Raw genomic sequence first — 16,317 nt, forward strand, 5'->3', positions numbered from 1 at the left:
CCGATTGGCTGAATGGGATATTTTAAAGGCGGGCGGTTTAAATTCTACGTACTGATTGGTCTAATCTTAATTCTGCGTATTAGGATTTCAAACCTAACCTTATTTCTCTACACTTAAGATTATTTGTTTAGGTCACTTACCGCCCACAGTTTTATTGGGGGTCTTTGTTCCAGTAAATTGATTTGAGAAAATTTGCAACGGTATGGAGAAGAATGCTAAGGGTATTTTACGAGCTCAGGTAGAAGCCGAAGTCTGCAATAAACGCAATTGTGCCTATGAATCTTATGATTGTTCCCTGCTGTCTTTAGACAATTCGAAATATTGTATTAAGCACGTTTTGAAAGATAAAAATGCCCCATACAAACAATGCAACTTTACTTATCAATACAATGGAAAGAGATGTAATTTACCAGCTCCCAAAGGAGACAAGAAGGATTATGGGTATGAACTATGTCCACATAATTGAAAATTAACTGCTGATAAAGAAATGTATCTGTTTTTCCTTTAGGTTTTGCAACGAACATTCACTAAAAACCACTCTTTCAAGGAATAAACTTAATGCTAAAAATCCTCCTCCATTAACAGCAGAATCACTCTTGACAAACTTGTCACATTACATAAGGAAACCTCGAAATCGCAGTTCAGCTGGCACAAGTCATACTTTAGATGAAGAAAATAGCCATGGAGAGGATGGTGAATCTAGGGCGGCGCGAATTATTGATCCATTTGGTAGGTCTTAAAGTAATAAAGGCTGATCATTAAAGAAAATTGCAAGTAGGCTTTAAAATATGAGGTTTTAAGATGATCACTTGTTAAAATGGCTAATAATATCATATATCGAATAGAATCATGAGCTTTAGATATGTTGAGGCAATAAGCCTACTACATACTGAGCAGTTTGTGGGATTTCAGTTACCTTTTAACTAGCTACCCCTTAACTACCATAAAAGTACTTTTTAGGTTGAAAAGTACATTGAAGTTACATCTCTTGCAAAAAGTTTATGATTATTTAAATTTGGAATCTGGTTTTCAATATCCTTAATTTTGTCCTTGTATACATATACTATTAGCATATTCTTTAATTTAGTTGACATTGATGCTGCTGCAGTTTACAATGATCATTGCAATGAAGTTTTGGATATGTGCAGTGAATCAGAGAGTGATGTGGAAGCTTCTACTTATGCCACTGTATGGCATGATGCCAATGCTGATAGCTCAGATAATGAGAGCTTTGATTCTGAAGATGAAGATCCTCTCAAGTATGAAACAGTTTTACAAGAAACCAAACATCCTTATAAGAATAATATCATTTTTTCTAGACATGCCAATGTGTATACGTCTGATGAAATTATTCTCCTGACCAGAGACAAATTGGTGAGATTACAGTCCCTGTATATTGAGGAATACAAACATTTGAGATATCTCCTGAAAGAGAGAAGAAGAAAGTATCTTCACTCTCTTAAAAGAGAAAAAGAAACATGCTGTAAGTATGTAAAAAACAGAAAATTATATTCTACTTTTTGTTTTAAAAAGGTAACATTTACAACCAAGTAAGAGATAATCCACAGGAGCAAAGATTATACAGAAAATTGAAGCAGTATAACAAGTATCATAAATCATTTGGTGAGGAAGCAATCATGGAGAAGAGATTACATGATTTGAGAGCAAAAGTAAGTGTTTTTGTGTTTAATTATTTCCAATTTATGACAACTTTTTCAGTTATCTGATGTTGGGTCATCAAGATCTAGTTCATCAAAATGTCAATTTACTGAAGGAGGAGTAAAATGCCCAGAGCGTTCTTTACCTACTGCCAAACATTGTCGAAAACATATTTTAGAAGTAAACTCATACAAGATTATAAGGCAATTATTGTGAGTTTTAATCATTTTTAGGACCCTCATCAAGTGCTGTTTAAGGCGTGTGGCAAAACTAAAGGAGATATTGAGTGCTGTACTCCAGTAGAGGCAATTTTTGATGACAGTACTTGTAAACTGCATATGGATATACCTTTGATACGTTCTTACATTCAACCAAGGGTAAGTTTCAATGTTAATCTTGATAAATTTTCTTTAACTCTGCTAATTGAGGGTGTTCACAAATTTATTAAAAGCCAATAGTGAGATTGTGCTTTGTTTCATATTAAAGACTTCTCAAGGAAGTAAATGCAAAGGGGTGAGTTAATTTCCTCATTATTAAGTATCTAATATTGTGCTGTACCAGTTGCTTCAGATGGTAGTTGTAGTTATAGATTTTTGGGTTTTGTATACATATTAGTTTTCTTTTATAATTCATTTTATTGTTGAATATTTGCGCTCTTCTGACTGTATTTGGAAAGAGTAATTTTCCACACTTTTAGCAAACAGTAAATTGACTTTTTAACGTTCAGTTTATCATTTATTTTCACAGAAAGAGTCTGAAACTGACCCTGAAGATTCATTGGATTTGCCTCCTTACGCGTTACCGTCAAGCGATAATGTTAAAAGGGAATTGATGGATTACTCTTTGCCCGCAATACCAAAGATGGAGATGCTCCCATCCATACTTTTTGAAGACAGTGCCGAGAGTCTTTCATCTACATTACAGGTAAGAAAACTTATTATGTATAGTGGGTCCAAACTTAACTTATTCAAAGGAATGTTGTGTTTAAAACGCCTAACTTCTATTTGTAAATTTTAGTATTCCACCTCAGAATTCACTGAAAGCTTTGCCGAACCAAACTCAGTGGACGTCACGGAAACGAACTCACCCCAAGACATTGAAGTAAACGTATCCACCAACTCGGAATCCGCAAATGATACTTTGCAGAATACTGATGCATCATCTGCACCGATATATGATTCGCCACTCTTGGGTGTTCAATGTGAACAAACTGAGTCTGTCATAAATGAAACTAACCTCATGACCATTGACGACGCTCCGGCAATAAAACTTGCAGTTGAGGAAGATGTTGCTGTAAGCAGTGAAAGAGATATGAATATTCCTGCTGAAAAGGTCCAAGACAAACAAAACATCGTTCAGAGGCATCAGAATATTGTTGACGAAAAGGTAGAAATGAATATTAGTTCTATGGAGGTCTCTGAAGAAGTTAATTCTGGCAGAGATACTTGTTTAGATGATACCCAAAATGTAGCTCCGATTGAGGACGTAGAAAAAATGAATGTTGATTGATTCAATCGGTCATATTGATTTTTTTTGGTTTTGCATTGTGTATTTTCTTATTAGATTGAGTATTAATTATTATTTTCCCTTGCAAAAATGTCGACCAGATTTAAGCATGTTATTGTACTTTTAATTCTAATTAGAACCGACTTTTATAATAAATAAATCTGGTTAGTTGTCCATTCAAATTTATTGAACTTCAAATGGATGTAATGTAATAACATCTGTACTTCGGTATAAAAAAAATACAAAAAATTATGTTGTGCCTTTCTTAGTGACCTCCCCTCTTCTCCTTTTATTCAGAGTGTTCCTCGGATCATAGATCTCAAACCAATCATCGTCCTTTGTATTTGCATCCTTGGCTAACACGACACTATCCGTGAACTCCAGTTTATGGTTTAACCTGAAATTTCTATTATAGTTAGTATCACTCCGTAAATCAGTTTTCTTACCAAGATTCGTCTTTATCCAAATCAGTCTCTTTATTATTAGGTTCCTCTTCAATCGGTTTGCTTGGTTCTTCTTCTACTTCTTCCTCCTTTTCCTTCACAGAATGTAGCCTTTTCTTAAAATCCTCCAAAAGCTTTAAAGTGAACTCTTCTCTTCCTGCACCTGTAATCACCACAGATATTATGAATAAAGAATAAAATTCTCAGTTGGATAATAAATGGGCACAAGCATACAACAATTGAATATGAAGATTTGTAAAAAAACAATAACTACAAGTCCTTGAAATTAAACATTTTTAAATGCTCTATGCTCAAATCAACTAAAAACTTTTATGTTAAGGATTTCTGGTTTCAATAAATTCACAATTATTACGTAAAATCAGTACAATAAGGTAAAGTTTTTAATCTAACTGGAGATGGAACAATGGCATAGTGGAGATACAATATTTTTGTACCTTTCTTTGGAAGAGATTTGTTCCTGCTCTTGTACATATCAACTTCCTCCTGATATTTTTTGAAAGTTTCATGTTTCTCTTTATGTTCCTTTGATTGTCCCTTTTTATCTTTCTCTGCCTGCAACTTGTTTTTGTGATATTCCTTTTTCACATCCAGAATCTCCTTTTTCAGCTCCTCCCTTAAACGAAAACAAGAATTAATAATCTAAAGTAACAAAAAAGTACACAATAACTTACATCTTCTGCTTCTTTTCCATATCTCTGTCTTTACCTAAATAATATTCTTCAAATGCAGCATCATCTTCATCTCCTAATTGAAGATTGGATGCCTGTGCTTTTGGCTTTGGCTCCATGAGTTTTGACTTTTTATGAGTGGTTTTGAGTTTCTTTCTAATACTCTCCAACTGTCTCTCAGTGTCTTCTTCTCCAAGGTCTTCATTTTGCCTCTCTTCACTTGTTCTTTCTTGAGTCTCTGAACTTAATTTAGGGTCATCTAAACAAAAAAGTTATTTCATAATAATAAGTACTCATTTACATGTGAAGTCAATAATAGAAATATTGCTTACTAAGAACATCATGTGACGATTTTCCTTTAGAGCTTAGCCTCTCACTTTCTCTTGTGGAGATCTCTTCATCTTCCTCAGCTTCCTCTCCAAAAGACAAAAGTTTAAAATTTCTAAAAATACATAATTTAACACAATTAACAAAAGAATAACATTAAAATAAATAACTGACTTAACTCCAGGCTTTCTCTCTTTTTTCTTTTTCTCCTTAACTTCTACCCTTTTCACTCGAGGCTCAATGTCTGGAAAAGGGTTACTTAACACCTCAGTTTTAAGTATTTTATGAGGATATGTGGGTCTTTCATCTTCAATTAAACCCTCTGCCAGTTTAAGCATATTAAATATTGTGTCCCCTGTGATGATGAAGACGTCAAATAAATGCTGCCTTATTTTCATTTTATGAAATAATACCAGCGATTTTTCCAAATATAGTATGTTTGTCTTGCAATTCTGGTGTTGCTGCCAGGGTGAAAAAAAACTGTGAACCATTATCATCTTTTCCTGCATTGGCCATGGCCAAGAGGCCTCTGCGAGTGAAGCGCAGCCTCTGATGGAACTCATCTTTAAACGGCCCTTCATAAATAGATTCACCTCCTGTGCCGTCTCCATTGGGGTCTCCCCCTGAAAGATCAATAAGTAGTACGGTTCTTTACTGCCATCTGAGGTTTATTGTTGCTTGTAGCCTTTATAGCCTCTTACTCCTCTTACCTTGCACTATAAAATTCTTCACAACTCGATGAAATATTGTGTTGTTGTAATACCCTTCCAGGCACAGCTGAATGAAATTTCGGCAGGCTTTTGGGGTTTCTTTTGCCCACAGTTCAACGTCGATGTCTCCAGCTGAGGTTTTTAGGAGGACCTAAGAAATGAAGTTAGATTTGCCGCATGAAATCCAGAAACAAAGATTATCTACGCTGATAAACGTACTTTTCCAGATGTGGGGGGTTCAAGAATGTATATGTTGCTCATTTTGTTTAATTAATTAACAAAAGTGATATTTAATTATATAAAAGAAACAATTTTCTAATAAAACTTATTAGAACATTGTGCTTTATTGAGAAACAAAACAACAAAACAGCTGAGTCTGACAGTGATACATAGGAATTTCACATGTGGTTCAAGCTTCGCCGTGATCGTGAAAGATAATATGATTTTATGTGTCATCAAGAATGCTCTATATACTTTACTTTAGACACAAAACCATAAAAAATTAATTAACGTCAATATAATAGATTTTTCCTTTTATACGGAGTAACTTAAATAGATTTTAATTTTTGCCGTATATTCGAATTATTTTATCGTATCGTAGAAAAAATTATGTAAAAGACCTACGAGGTAATGGTATGTTATGGAATTTGCGAATCTCGCAATCCATGAACGACTGCTAATTTTTGAAATTGTCCCTTAAAACGTGCTCCTACGGTCTCCGGTATTATTTGTCTCATAAAAATGATTGGAAATAATGAATTATTACTGTCGTGAAGACTGGACAAAACGGAGACATTCGTAAGCACGCATATCCAAAGAGAGTAATAAATAAACTAAACAAACATTAATTTACATTCGCGATGTATAAGTGTGCACATCGCTCATGTAATTCCAAAACAAATCTCGCTATTTACTAAAGGAATTAGGTGCACTTTGACATACCAGACGTAGTTCTCTGCAAAGAGGAATCTAAACAAAGTTATAAACTTTAAAACATTATAAATTAATATATGAATGATAAAGCAAATGAGGGGATGGCCAACAAAGCTAAATCTAATAAGATTTTAGCCGGTGCTATTTGTATTTTATTGTATTTGCTTCTAATAAAAAAATGAACCGAACAGAAATCGGATTTTTAAGCTCTCATCAGAATTGAATTTTGAATAATCTCTGGTAATAATTACCTACGCAAATAAAGCACTATGCTTTATCATCACTAAATAAATTTTATTTGCTATCAATTAGTAGTAAACATTATCATTATCAATTCGGGACTGACACCATTATTCATATTATGATTCCATTTTTATCTGGACTCTCGGAGATCAAGGCGATCAGTCTAGTGCAAGCATTCCGCAGTGATCGATTGAAAAATTACAGAGCTCGTAAAAAATTATGTGAGGTCGAGAAAGTCTCTATTGTTGCCTTTTTATGGGGTTTTTACACGCTTTCAAAAATTCCCCCAAGAGGTAACTATAGGCCTGCCACTCGCAACTGAATAGATAACTCCTCCTTCTCCTGCTGACTGAACGACGCTTTAAAGAAATACCTACTTAAATAAACGTTACGATATCGGTTCCTAAACAAAAATAAAGCAGATAAAAGTTACATAGAACCCTGCATGATAGATAAGAATCCTCATTTTCCAAAGATATACGGTTCGTCTACTTGCGGAAACCTCAGTCTCTCGACTTTTTCAAACACGGTTAACGTATATATAGAAGTTCCGTGGATGTATCCTTGTTGGAACCAAATCAGCCACTGGATATTATGAGTGATAGGAAACTTCGAGTTGAAGGTGAGTGCTAGTTTGGGAAGGATTTTGCTCAGACTCTAGTTAGAACAGGTCTGCTCCAACAGAGAAACAAACCAATTCCGAACCATCACAAACAATCGAAAATGCGTTACAGTATACCGATCTGATAAGGGTTTCTGATGGTTTAGATTTGGATGGTCTTTGACTAAAATAAGGACTATGCTCATCTTCTCCTTTATGTATCATGTCACTTGGAGGTAGGGCTAGCCTTAACAAGTCTGCCGCCTTGGATGAAATTTTAAATCATCGCCCTCTACCACCAAGAAAACCCGCCGACCAGGAAAGTCCGCCCCCGTTCCTGCCTGCTGCCGTACCTCTCTAAAGTCGGTACTCTTTGAAAATAATAATACCGTAGGGATCTCGACATGTAGTTTATCAACTGCGCCTTGAAGGGCACTCCACAATTAAGGAATAATAATAAATCTCTAACAAAAACACCGAGCTATTTTTGAGTAGCATCAGACAGTACTACAATTTCACCCAGGAATCTTCGTTATCTTCAGTTCCCTGCTTTGCACTACATGATCAGTTACTGCTATTAATAGACTAGGAAAGAGCTGTTTGACCAAGAAAGAAACAAGGCCAACGATTCAGAAAACATGGACACAGTTTGGGAAGTTTGAGCTTCCGATGTCCATTCGGAAGGACACTCGCTCTTGCAGTGCTTCATATGAACCGATTGGAAAAAGGGGCTATATCTCTAAAAAAATACCGCCTTGTAGATCTTTGCGATGCAGTACCGGTCTTATGGGCGGACGAGGTTGAGCGACAGCCAGAGCGGCGAACTTTCCTGCTCGGCGGTTTTCCTTAAGGGCAGGGAGATGACACTTAAAAATTTCATCCAAGGCACCAGACTTGCTAAGGCCGGCCCTGCATTTCCACTGGTGTGCTCATAATAGTGTTCCGAACTTGGCAAATAATGAGAGAGCACTACACAACCACAATCACGCTTCAATACATATCAATTCTATTACAGTTATCAAGAAGGTTGGGAGAAAACTGTATCCATCCGTAATGACTGCAATCCATTGTATTACATAAACCAACTGAACCGATAAATTTTACACATAGATTGTTATTTTCAGAAGTACCACTACAATCTTTCGGCCCATACGAAAGAAGAACATCGCGGAGCCTTAAGGGACCCCTGAGAGTGGTGCGATTATGTCTTCTAGGAGTGATCGTACCCACCCTCGTACTGGGCGTTCCCTTATATCTCAGATACAATGTGTATGGAGCACAGCTGTATCCTCTGGCCATGTCCGATATGAGAATGATAGATAACAGGGTGTCTACTACATGGTGTCAGGTGAGAATAAGCATGATTTTCAGCCGCAGTTTTAACCCCAATATTTTCATGTTTTCTAATTATGCAAGCAAGGCCGACCTTAACAAGTCTGGCGCCCTGGGAGAAATTTTTAATCACTACCCTCAAGAAAAACCGCCGACCAGGAGGCCGCCGCCCTTCCTAGTTTGCCACACTAACCCGTCACCCAACCTTGTCCCCTATAACGCCGGTACTGCAAGCAAGCATGAACCTTGCACTGATCAAATTGAACTTTACTTTAAAAACTTTTCATTTTCTTAGAAATTGAAACCTAAACAATGTCTTTCCCATATAGATATCACAATTGATTGTGACTTGAACTGGTGGAGATTAACGTTGTTTGAGTAACTAACTAATTTACGTCGTTGTCTTGTTCGTGCTTTGCTTTAAAGAATTCTTAACTGGTATTTTCTGCTTTAATTAGTTTTATTATTGTGAAGTCATCTAAAACGCACAAGATTGGAAAACATCTAAACTTGATTATTTGTGCCTGTGTAGGAAAATTTTGCAGGGATTTAAAACAAATAATATTGTGGGTCATTACACATATGTAGATCAAAAACCGCGTTCTTGTTTCCAGGAAACATCATATTTTCTCACTCTGTGTAGAAATAGCTGGACAGGAACATACGCGTGAGAGCCACATGTTCCTGTCCAGCCGCATTCCCAAATGTTTAATCCTGTCGCTCCTTTTAATTTCCCGTTTTTCCACGTGGATGCTGATTTTGCGCCGGCCAAGCAGCACTACCAGCTGGATCTTGAATACGTAATCATGCCTGATGACCCATTTTCCTCAGCAGAATCAGTTCTCGAAACTATTATTGTTTACAAGTCGTAACAACAAATGCTTTTTGTTGCCACTACGAATCATCAGTAACAATAAAGTCATTAAGCTCAAGGTTGTACTCAATCCAAGGACAGTACCGGCTTAATGGAGGGGGGGGGGGGGGGGGGGCGACAGCCCAGTCAGCAGACCAGGAAGAGCGACGGCCACTGCGGGACGGCGGTTTTTCTTAGGAGAAGGTGATTAGAAATTTTGCCCAGGGCATCAAACTTGCTAAGACCGGCCCTGTCCAAGGACAGTGCAGTCCTTCACTCTGTCATCCATGCCCCGCCACGCAACGAAACGCCCACCGGGGCTTTATATTCGGCTCAAATCTTTGAAAAAGCGAAACGCGAATACTGTGCTTCTTGATGTGACAAATTCGGTAATGCTTTAGGAAAACTGAAATTACAGTTATTTTCATTAAGATTGGGCAGTAAGGACTTTTTAGAAATTTTTGAATTATCAGGGAATGTCAATGAATAAGCCGATTAAATATCCGAGATTAAAATGCAATAGATTTTCCGGACATTCAACGTACAGGAATATGCCAGTTGATCTTGGATATTATCCAGAGTTGATATAGTGTATCCAGACAATGCATCCTAATGGCATCTGCAATAAATTTAATTTGTAAAACGAAGTAAAAGAAATAAAAACTTTAAAATATAAAATTTTACGAGCTTTGTTCAAAAATTTCTGGACACCTCCGATCAGTTCGTAGGCGTCATCAGGGCAGGCCTTAGCAAGTCTGGCACCCTAAGCGAAATTTTTAATCACTGCCCCCTAAGCCCTTAGAAAAACCGTCGACCAGGAAGATTCCATGGCCCTTCCTGGTCTACCGCCCTGGGCCGTCGCTTAACTTCATCCCCCCATAAAGCTCGTACTGGGCATAATCCAATCCATTTGAGTACTTACATATTCGTTGAATAATATTGTGATGTTTGTACGGAGTTAATCGGAGGATTATGTGATAACGATAATCGCAATAAGGGATGATTAGAGTCAAATTTGATATTGTGTTTTGATTTCGTTATCGGTTATATATTATACGCAATAACATCTAAAGGCCTCTAGGGGATGAGGTCGATAGTTCTTCATCATGTGATCCAATAAATCAAACACATGATGGGAAAGTTAATATTTACTTCAGATAAGTAGTCGACAATGCACTTCACAATTTGACTTGATTGTTGATTGTAACACGAAACAAATCAGAGGAAAGACCGTTGAATCTGGGTAATTCAAGAAAGTGAATCACCTGGAATGAGTTGGATGACGTGAAATTACGTATGTTTGGTCATATTTCAGATAGTATGATTCCCTTTAAAGGTCATTTGAGTAGGATTTTTAATGCAATTATTCTTTGGGTTCCTAACAGAGCGGTGCTAAAAATTTCAAAGGTCGCTAAAACTGAGTACCTGCCGCCCCTTTGAAAATTTTCCAAAAAAAGTAGAAAATTTTAAGGCGTCGTTATTGGTTTAATGGAGTGAAATGGTTTCTATGTTGATGCTGATTGAGGTCCTGGAGCTTCGCATATCACAATCGGACATAACTTCTTCTCAAATCTTTTAGTTGCTGCTACCTTCAGGGCTGCCTGACTGCTGATCGGGAGTGATTTTCTCCCTCTTTTTGGAAATTTTTCGGAAAATGTAAACCTTTTTGTAGGTTCAATTTTTCGGTTGATCAAAGTGAGTGGGCACTCACAGGCACAGAGCAACCCGCTCCGTACAGTTAAGTGGAATGACTTACGTTTCTCAACATATCTGCGTAATTTCTAGAATTAAAAAGTTTTTTTCTTCACAAAAACAGGAGCTTTAGCTTCGAATATTGACAAAACCCCAACATTTGCCTTCAACTTTAAGTGGGATCTTTCCTATTGTTAATTTTGATAATTGTAATCAAAGCGATAAAAACATAAGTTTATCTATTGGTTGTTTTTCCTTGCTTATTACGATTCCCAAATATTTGAATTTTTCCATATCGGACTGCTGCTTTGATAACAAGAGCATTTTTGCATTTCGCTGCCAGAAAAATATTTACAGACCGAATTTTCGCTACATTGACTGAACTCATTATTAATTTTCTGTGGGGACAAATATCCAAAGAGACAGGTCGAACTTGATGATGTGTTAATGTGTCGAAAATCAAGCATACTGCGTGATTCGCATTAAATTTCCGAAAGTCATTATTATTTTCTCACAAATCTGGGATTAAACAGACCTGTGAGAATCGTTTCAACACCGCAAAATCTTCTTTTTTTTGAGCGATAATAATTACGTAAGCCTCGATTAATAAAATGAGCAAATAGCAATCTCGACGTGTGTGTGGGAATATTTCCTTAGCACTTAATACAATCCGCACAAAATTACACGAACAACATGCAAATCGAATATGCTCCCAGGAGGTGATTAACAAAGCACTGAGTATCTATGAATTTTTCCAGAAGCAGAGAATAAAAACCAACACCACCTTCAATGCTTTTTTACTCACGCAGCCCCCCCATCTCTCCGCAAATGTCCAGAGCCTCTCTATGGTGAGGCACTTGATATTAGAAGATGATATTAAAGAATACTGGGGATTTTATCTGTTGAAAGGTTCTTCAGTCACTGTAAAAACTTGCGTCAGGTATCAATTAAGCTCTTTCAACCCCAAATTCAATTTAACACACGAAAAAATTTAAGATGGCCAGGTGCCTCGTTAATAGTCATTAGGGGGCACAGACATCTGCACCAGTGTGCCTATATCGGCGACGATTCTTCTGAAGAACTGGATGAGTTGATGGAAGCAATCAAAGAGGGGAAATACGTCCCTAATAATCAGCAAATGCAAGTGTCCAGTTCGAATGAATCTGTTGCTAATGACCCCGAGCTGATGAAAAGGCATCGCTTAGATGTGGAGTTCCATAGGTGGGTTCTTTTAGGTTGGTGATAAATGGTAGTTGACCAATTGGTTCTTTCAGTCCTAATCACATTAAGAAGGACAACCACACTTTAAAGGACAACGTTGACACTACGGATCTCAACGACCCCAAGATGCTGAAGACCATTCTAGAAGCCTTAAAGACGAAGAAGAATAAAAAAAAGGAAAATAAAGACCATCCTCACTTCAAGAGAAACTCAACTATTGCTCAAAATGAAGCCAACAACTTTCATATTTATTCTCCAGGTAAGAGCTTTCCGAACTTTTTCAGAACAGAATTATCAATGAAACGTAGGTGAGGAAATGCCCCAATCTTCCCAAGAAGTACTTTCCCAGCTCTACAACAAACTGCAGAGTTTAGGCGAGAAAGCCCCACAGTACCTCGAAGAACTTACTAAAAAGTTCTCAAATTCTTCGTCTTTTAACGATGTAGGAATGAACAATGGTGAGGAGGCTGACAGTACTATTCAAAAGAGACACGATCATCAGCATTTTGAAACTCAGGGACGCCAGTACAAAAAGCCGGTTGTGCATTTTCATAGGGATATTGACAGTCGCAGGAGAAGAAGGGAAATTAATATGACAGCGTATTTGGATTTAAATAAGGACGATGAGGACAACGATCATGCTCAGGAAGAGGTAAGTTTTACATTTTTTTGTCAGTTTGACGAACAGTGGCTTATGAGCCGAAATGCCATGGTGGAACTAGATATTCTGCTTGATGATTTCTCTGTACACTTTAAGATTTTTCCGACTGGTATTTCTCTTCCAGGGATTTGTCCAGAAACCCGATGGTATCGCTGACCACAGAGGCCAAGTAAACGAATCCACTAACCACGACATGAGCAATAGCGAATTCTGGTCCTCGTTCTCCAGCTCTGAAGAGGCCCTTCTGAACTGCGAAGGGTTGATATTGAACTTACCCCTGACCCCTCATCATAATTGCAAAAGAGATTTAACCGAGCAAGAAGCTGAGGAGGCTTATTTGGCTAATTCTATTACCTATAGGTAAGTTTTTGGTGAAAACGAATAAGAACTGAAGTAAAAGGATATGCCGAAGTTATCACGTGACGTTGCAGTTAATTTGTAATTTAGAACAATTGACATTTGTTGAGGTTCCTTCGATAAACGAAACCACGAAAACAACAATTTGGTTTACGAAAGTGGACTGTATTAATTTTCACTTATATAAATAATGACAAAGTATTGGTCTAAGTATGAAGTGGGAGTTTGCTTAGTTGGGAAAATTACGAACTACGTTTACGATCACATGTCTGGAGCGAGCACCGGTCAAAGAGAGCAAAATTATTGCATTCATCCATTAAGTACTAAACCCGAGGAACTCCAACCAGGGGCGCACCAACACCAGAAGCCCTTACGGGCAATGGTCGCGCCTAAGGTGATAAATCGCCGCCATCTGGCAAATACCTATACAAGTCACTTTCATTGAAGCATTGCAGATCCGCCGAACTGCGGATCACGGCAATGGTCCAATTTAGAAAGCTTCCTTTGACGAGTAGCGTATTTCCCAGCCATAAAGAGCCCTTCGATATGGCTTGATGGGTACAGTTGTCTGGCGCCCAGATGGAATCCTCCAAATAAGTGTCGATACACATGGGCGTAACTTAAGGGATGAAAGTACAAATAAATTAACTAAGCAAACTACGTCAAGAAACAATAACCTAAAGTCCTTAACAACATTTGAGTAACAGCACCTCGACATTTTTCTCAAATTTCAATATTACAAAAATTGCATCTGAGCGATGTCATTATAAAACACAGATCGGAATTTTGACTTGTAAAAAGTGTGTTGAACTGTAAGTGGAAATGACACGAGGAAGAAGTGACCATGACGTCTTATAGCATGCACCGATTGAGCCAGCGCATCTCGGAAGCCAAAATGACGATGCGGGACACTAATATTCAGTCCTTCCAGATCATCGTCTCCGACTTATTCTTAGTGGACTTATCTGCCTAATTTAAAGTTTTTTTTTCAGAGTTCCCGTGAATGGATACTACTTCTTCGTGTTCAATAGCGAAAACGAGGTCCAACCGAACTACATAAGAGTTCAGTTTCACTTGAACAAGGCTGTGTATGATCTGTCGAATCCCGTAGCAGTCTGTGTGAATAAAACAGATATTTGCGAGGTAGATTTGAAGTTCTTTTCTTCGGAAAAGTTAGTATTAGAGTTGCCTGTAAGAGGCAACGACACTTTATGGAACGAGGAGTTCATAGTTGAATCTGAGTGTGAACCGAGGACTGCGTTGTATGCAGTGTGTGTGATAGCTGTTCCTATTATTATTATTTTATTTGCATTTTCTTGAATAAAATCTGTATTAAGCCGATTTCGTTGTGGTTTAAATAAATCTTCCCGAGCTTATCATCTTCGTGGGAACAGGAGACAGTCATAAAGCTAATCCCGATTCTAATTTGCCGTGGCACGCGTTTTTAATACCCCCATCCAAATTAATTAGGGCTCAAGGACCAAAAAAGATCGGAATCGCCGATTAAAAAATCACTGAGGGTCGAGGTGATGCTTTCGTCCCCCAATGCGACACCCCTTGGCGTCAGGGTTATGGGGCATTTTATTTGCTATTAAAAGAACACAATGACCTTATAAAAAGGTTGGGAATTAGTATTAATAAAATTGTATTAAATTCTGAATTTTTAGTATATTGAACAGCTTTTGGTCGTTCAAAAGACGACTTAGGTCACTTGGAAGATGATACAACGGCTGCATACGGTACGGCACGTTTGGGAGCTCAAAAGATATAATAATATACAGGGAGTCCCATATGTAAAAATTGAATTTTGGTTCATTGGTATTCTCAGTATTCTCACAAATTTCCTCAAACCACTTGAAAACCTTACAGTCTAGGCAGGACCGGCCTTAACAATCCTGGCACTCTGAGCAAAATTTTTAATCAGCGCCCCCATACGCCCAAGAAAAACCGCCGACCAGGAAACCTCGTCTCCCATAAGGCTAATACTGAATCAGGGGAATTTGTAAACTTCAAAGTAGTATAAAATTCGGACATATTTACACATAAGAATGTCAGAAACGTCGTCCTGATGCTGCAACATCAGTGAGTAGTTTGGTGGTCCATTTTCCCAGAGGAAGTCAACAATCAACTAACTGATAAGCCTTCATAGGGCAGTGTTTACCTAATTTTGATGCACACTTGAGTCTAATGTGATAACAAAAGCTATTTTGACACGTCAATATGCTCTTGCCTAAAACGGGGTGGAGCACATGACATTAGGGGATGAGTCGAGGGGTGTCACCGCAGATAAAGGTCAACGAGAAAATACTTGAGGATTGTACCGTTGAACGCTCTCAAATATGACTGAAAGGAAAAAGTATCTTGAGATATTATACTTATGAATGACTGATTTCCGAAACACCGTTCTTTACATGACCCCTTTCCGCGGCTTGGCATCGCTAAAAGTCCTCAGTTTTATAACATTTTGTCGGCTAGAAAGCTAAAAAAAATATATAGTATTTTGCACTTATCTAAGAACTCACGATTTGTGACTTAGACTGATTCAGAAATCAGTGATTCACATGTAAAGAAAACTATTGATGCAACGATGCGGAAAACTCTCTGGTGAATGTCTGTGTGTCGGTTCTCGTTGACCTAGATTCGCCCTTAAAGGGAATTCAATAACAATATCAATAGCTGTTTGAGGCCGATACCAGCCCTAATCGAGATAAGTCAAAAGGATTCTCATGAATGTATTTGACATTGATTAAATTTTAAAGCCTCTCTGTATGATTTCTTTTTATCACTTTTATTGGAAATTAATTTAAAATTTCTTAACGGTTTCTTCAGTATTTTTATCACACATTTTTTATATTATTTTCTATTTTTTTATTTTTAAATTAGTAGAAATTAGAACACTAACAAAGGTGAAAAAATATCATGGAGGGGTCACGTTGCTCCAAGTTGACAATCCATATAAGCTGTTAATAAATATCTTGTACAATATTTTATAACATCTGTAGCTTAAATTTACTTTCATATGTGATTATCAGCTATGAAAACCTTAATTAAATTTTCCAATTCTCCGAACATACAATATAATTCAAGTAC

At 37.4% G+C, this 16,317-nt stretch overlaps 3 protein-coding genes across 5 annotated transcripts in view; 2 read left to right on the forward strand and 1 right to left on the reverse strand.

The window, feature by feature from the left end:
* Positions 1–109: 109 nt before the first annotated feature.
* On the forward strand, positions 110–3,339 carry LOC136419589 (KAT8 regulatory NSL complex subunit 2-like). 2 transcript variants are annotated; one of them, XM_066406039.1, is made up of 10 exons: positions 110–441; positions 509–729; positions 1,088–1,259; positions 1,320–1,483; positions 1,534–1,670; positions 1,720–1,839; positions 1,893–2,036; positions 2,146–2,172; positions 2,407–2,583; positions 2,677–3,339. In XM_066406039.1, the coding sequence occupies exons 1-10, from the start codon at positions 203–205 to the stop codon at positions 3,166–3,168; spliced, it is 1,893 nt and encodes a 630-aa protein (XP_066262136.1). In that variant the 5' UTR covers positions 110–202; the 3' UTR covers positions 3,169–3,339. The 2 variants fall into 2 exon arrangements, with proteins under 2 accessions (XP_066262136.1, XP_066262138.1); XM_066406041.1 differs by lacking the exon at positions 2,146–2,172 and having other exon boundaries at positions 112–441.
* Positions 3,340–3,354: 15 nt separating this feature from the next.
* The window catches only part of LOC136419594 (spliceosome-associated protein CWC27 homolog), a 113,657-nt gene continuing 100,694 nt past the window's right edge, over positions 3,355–16,317 (reverse strand). Inside the window, exons 2-10 of one of the 2 annotated variants that reach the window (XM_066406047.1) lie at positions 5,554–5,658; positions 5,335–5,485; positions 5,038–5,247; positions 4,799–4,979; positions 4,630–4,739; positions 4,301–4,556; positions 4,064–4,242; positions 3,612–3,771; positions 3,355–3,562 (exon numbers count right to left, since the gene is read on the reverse strand). In XM_066406047.1, coding sequence (XP_066262144.1) covers positions 3,415–3,562; positions 3,612–3,771; positions 4,064–4,242; positions 4,301–4,556; positions 4,630–4,739; positions 4,799–4,979; positions 5,038–5,247; positions 5,335–5,485; positions 5,554–5,595 — 1,437 coding nt within the window. In that variant the 5' untranslated portion in view covers positions 5,596–5,658 and the 3' untranslated portion in view covers positions 3,355–3,414. Of the gene's footprint in view, positions 3,563–3,611; positions 3,772–4,063; positions 4,243–4,300; positions 4,557–4,629; positions 4,740–4,798; positions 4,980–5,037; positions 5,248–5,334; positions 5,486–5,553; positions 5,673–16,317 lie in introns of both variants that reach the window. The other variant, XM_066406046.1, reaches the window with a different exon arrangement.
* LOC136419590 (uncharacterized) lies at positions 6,854–14,568 on the forward strand. Its single transcript, XM_066406042.1, has 8 exons — positions 6,854–7,132; positions 8,236–8,459; positions 11,747–11,928; positions 11,985–12,209; positions 12,263–12,468; positions 12,518–12,861; positions 12,995–13,230; positions 14,220–14,568. The coding sequence occupies exons 1-8, from the start codon at positions 7,105–7,107 to the stop codon at positions 14,545–14,547; spliced, it is 1,773 nt and encodes a 590-aa protein (XP_066262139.1). The 5' UTR covers positions 6,854–7,104; the 3' UTR covers positions 14,548–14,568.

The sequence above is a fragment of the Euwallacea similis genome, chromosome 3, assembly GCF_039881205.1.
Source record: "Euwallacea similis isolate ESF13 chromosome 3, ESF131.1, whole genome shotgun sequence".
Lineage (NCBI taxonomy): Eukaryota > Metazoa > Arthropoda > Insecta > Coleoptera > Curculionidae > Euwallacea > Euwallacea similis.

What these genes read in the sequence shown, in the direction of transcription:
- LOC136419589 (XM_066406039.1), top strand. Translation starts at nt 203, where the DNA reads ATGGAGAAGAATGCTAAGGGTATTTTACGAGCTCAGGTAGAAGCCGAA. An exon ending in GTTCTTACATTCAACCAAGG is followed by an intron (nt 2,037 to 2,145) that starts GTAAGTTTCAAT and finishes TTCATATTAAAG; the next exon opens with ACTTCTCAAGGAAGTAAATG. An exon ending in GTCTTTCATCTACATTACAG is followed by an intron (nt 2,584 to 2,676) that starts GTAAGAAAACTT and finishes TGTAAATTTTAG; the next exon opens with TATTCCACCTCAGAATTCAC.
- LOC136419590 (XM_066406042.1), top strand. Translation starts at nt 7,105, where the DNA reads ATGAGTGATAGGAAACTTCGAGTTGAAG. An exon ending in TGTCTACTACATGGTGTCAG is followed by an intron (nt 8,460 to 11,746) that starts GTGAGAATAAGC and finishes GAATTTTTCCAG; the next exon opens with AAGCAGAGAATAAAAACCAA. An exon ending in ACTGTAAAAACTTGCGTCAG is followed by an intron (nt 11,929 to 11,984) that starts GTATCAATTAAG and finishes AAAAAATTTAAG; the next exon opens with ATGGCCAGGTGCCTCGTTAA.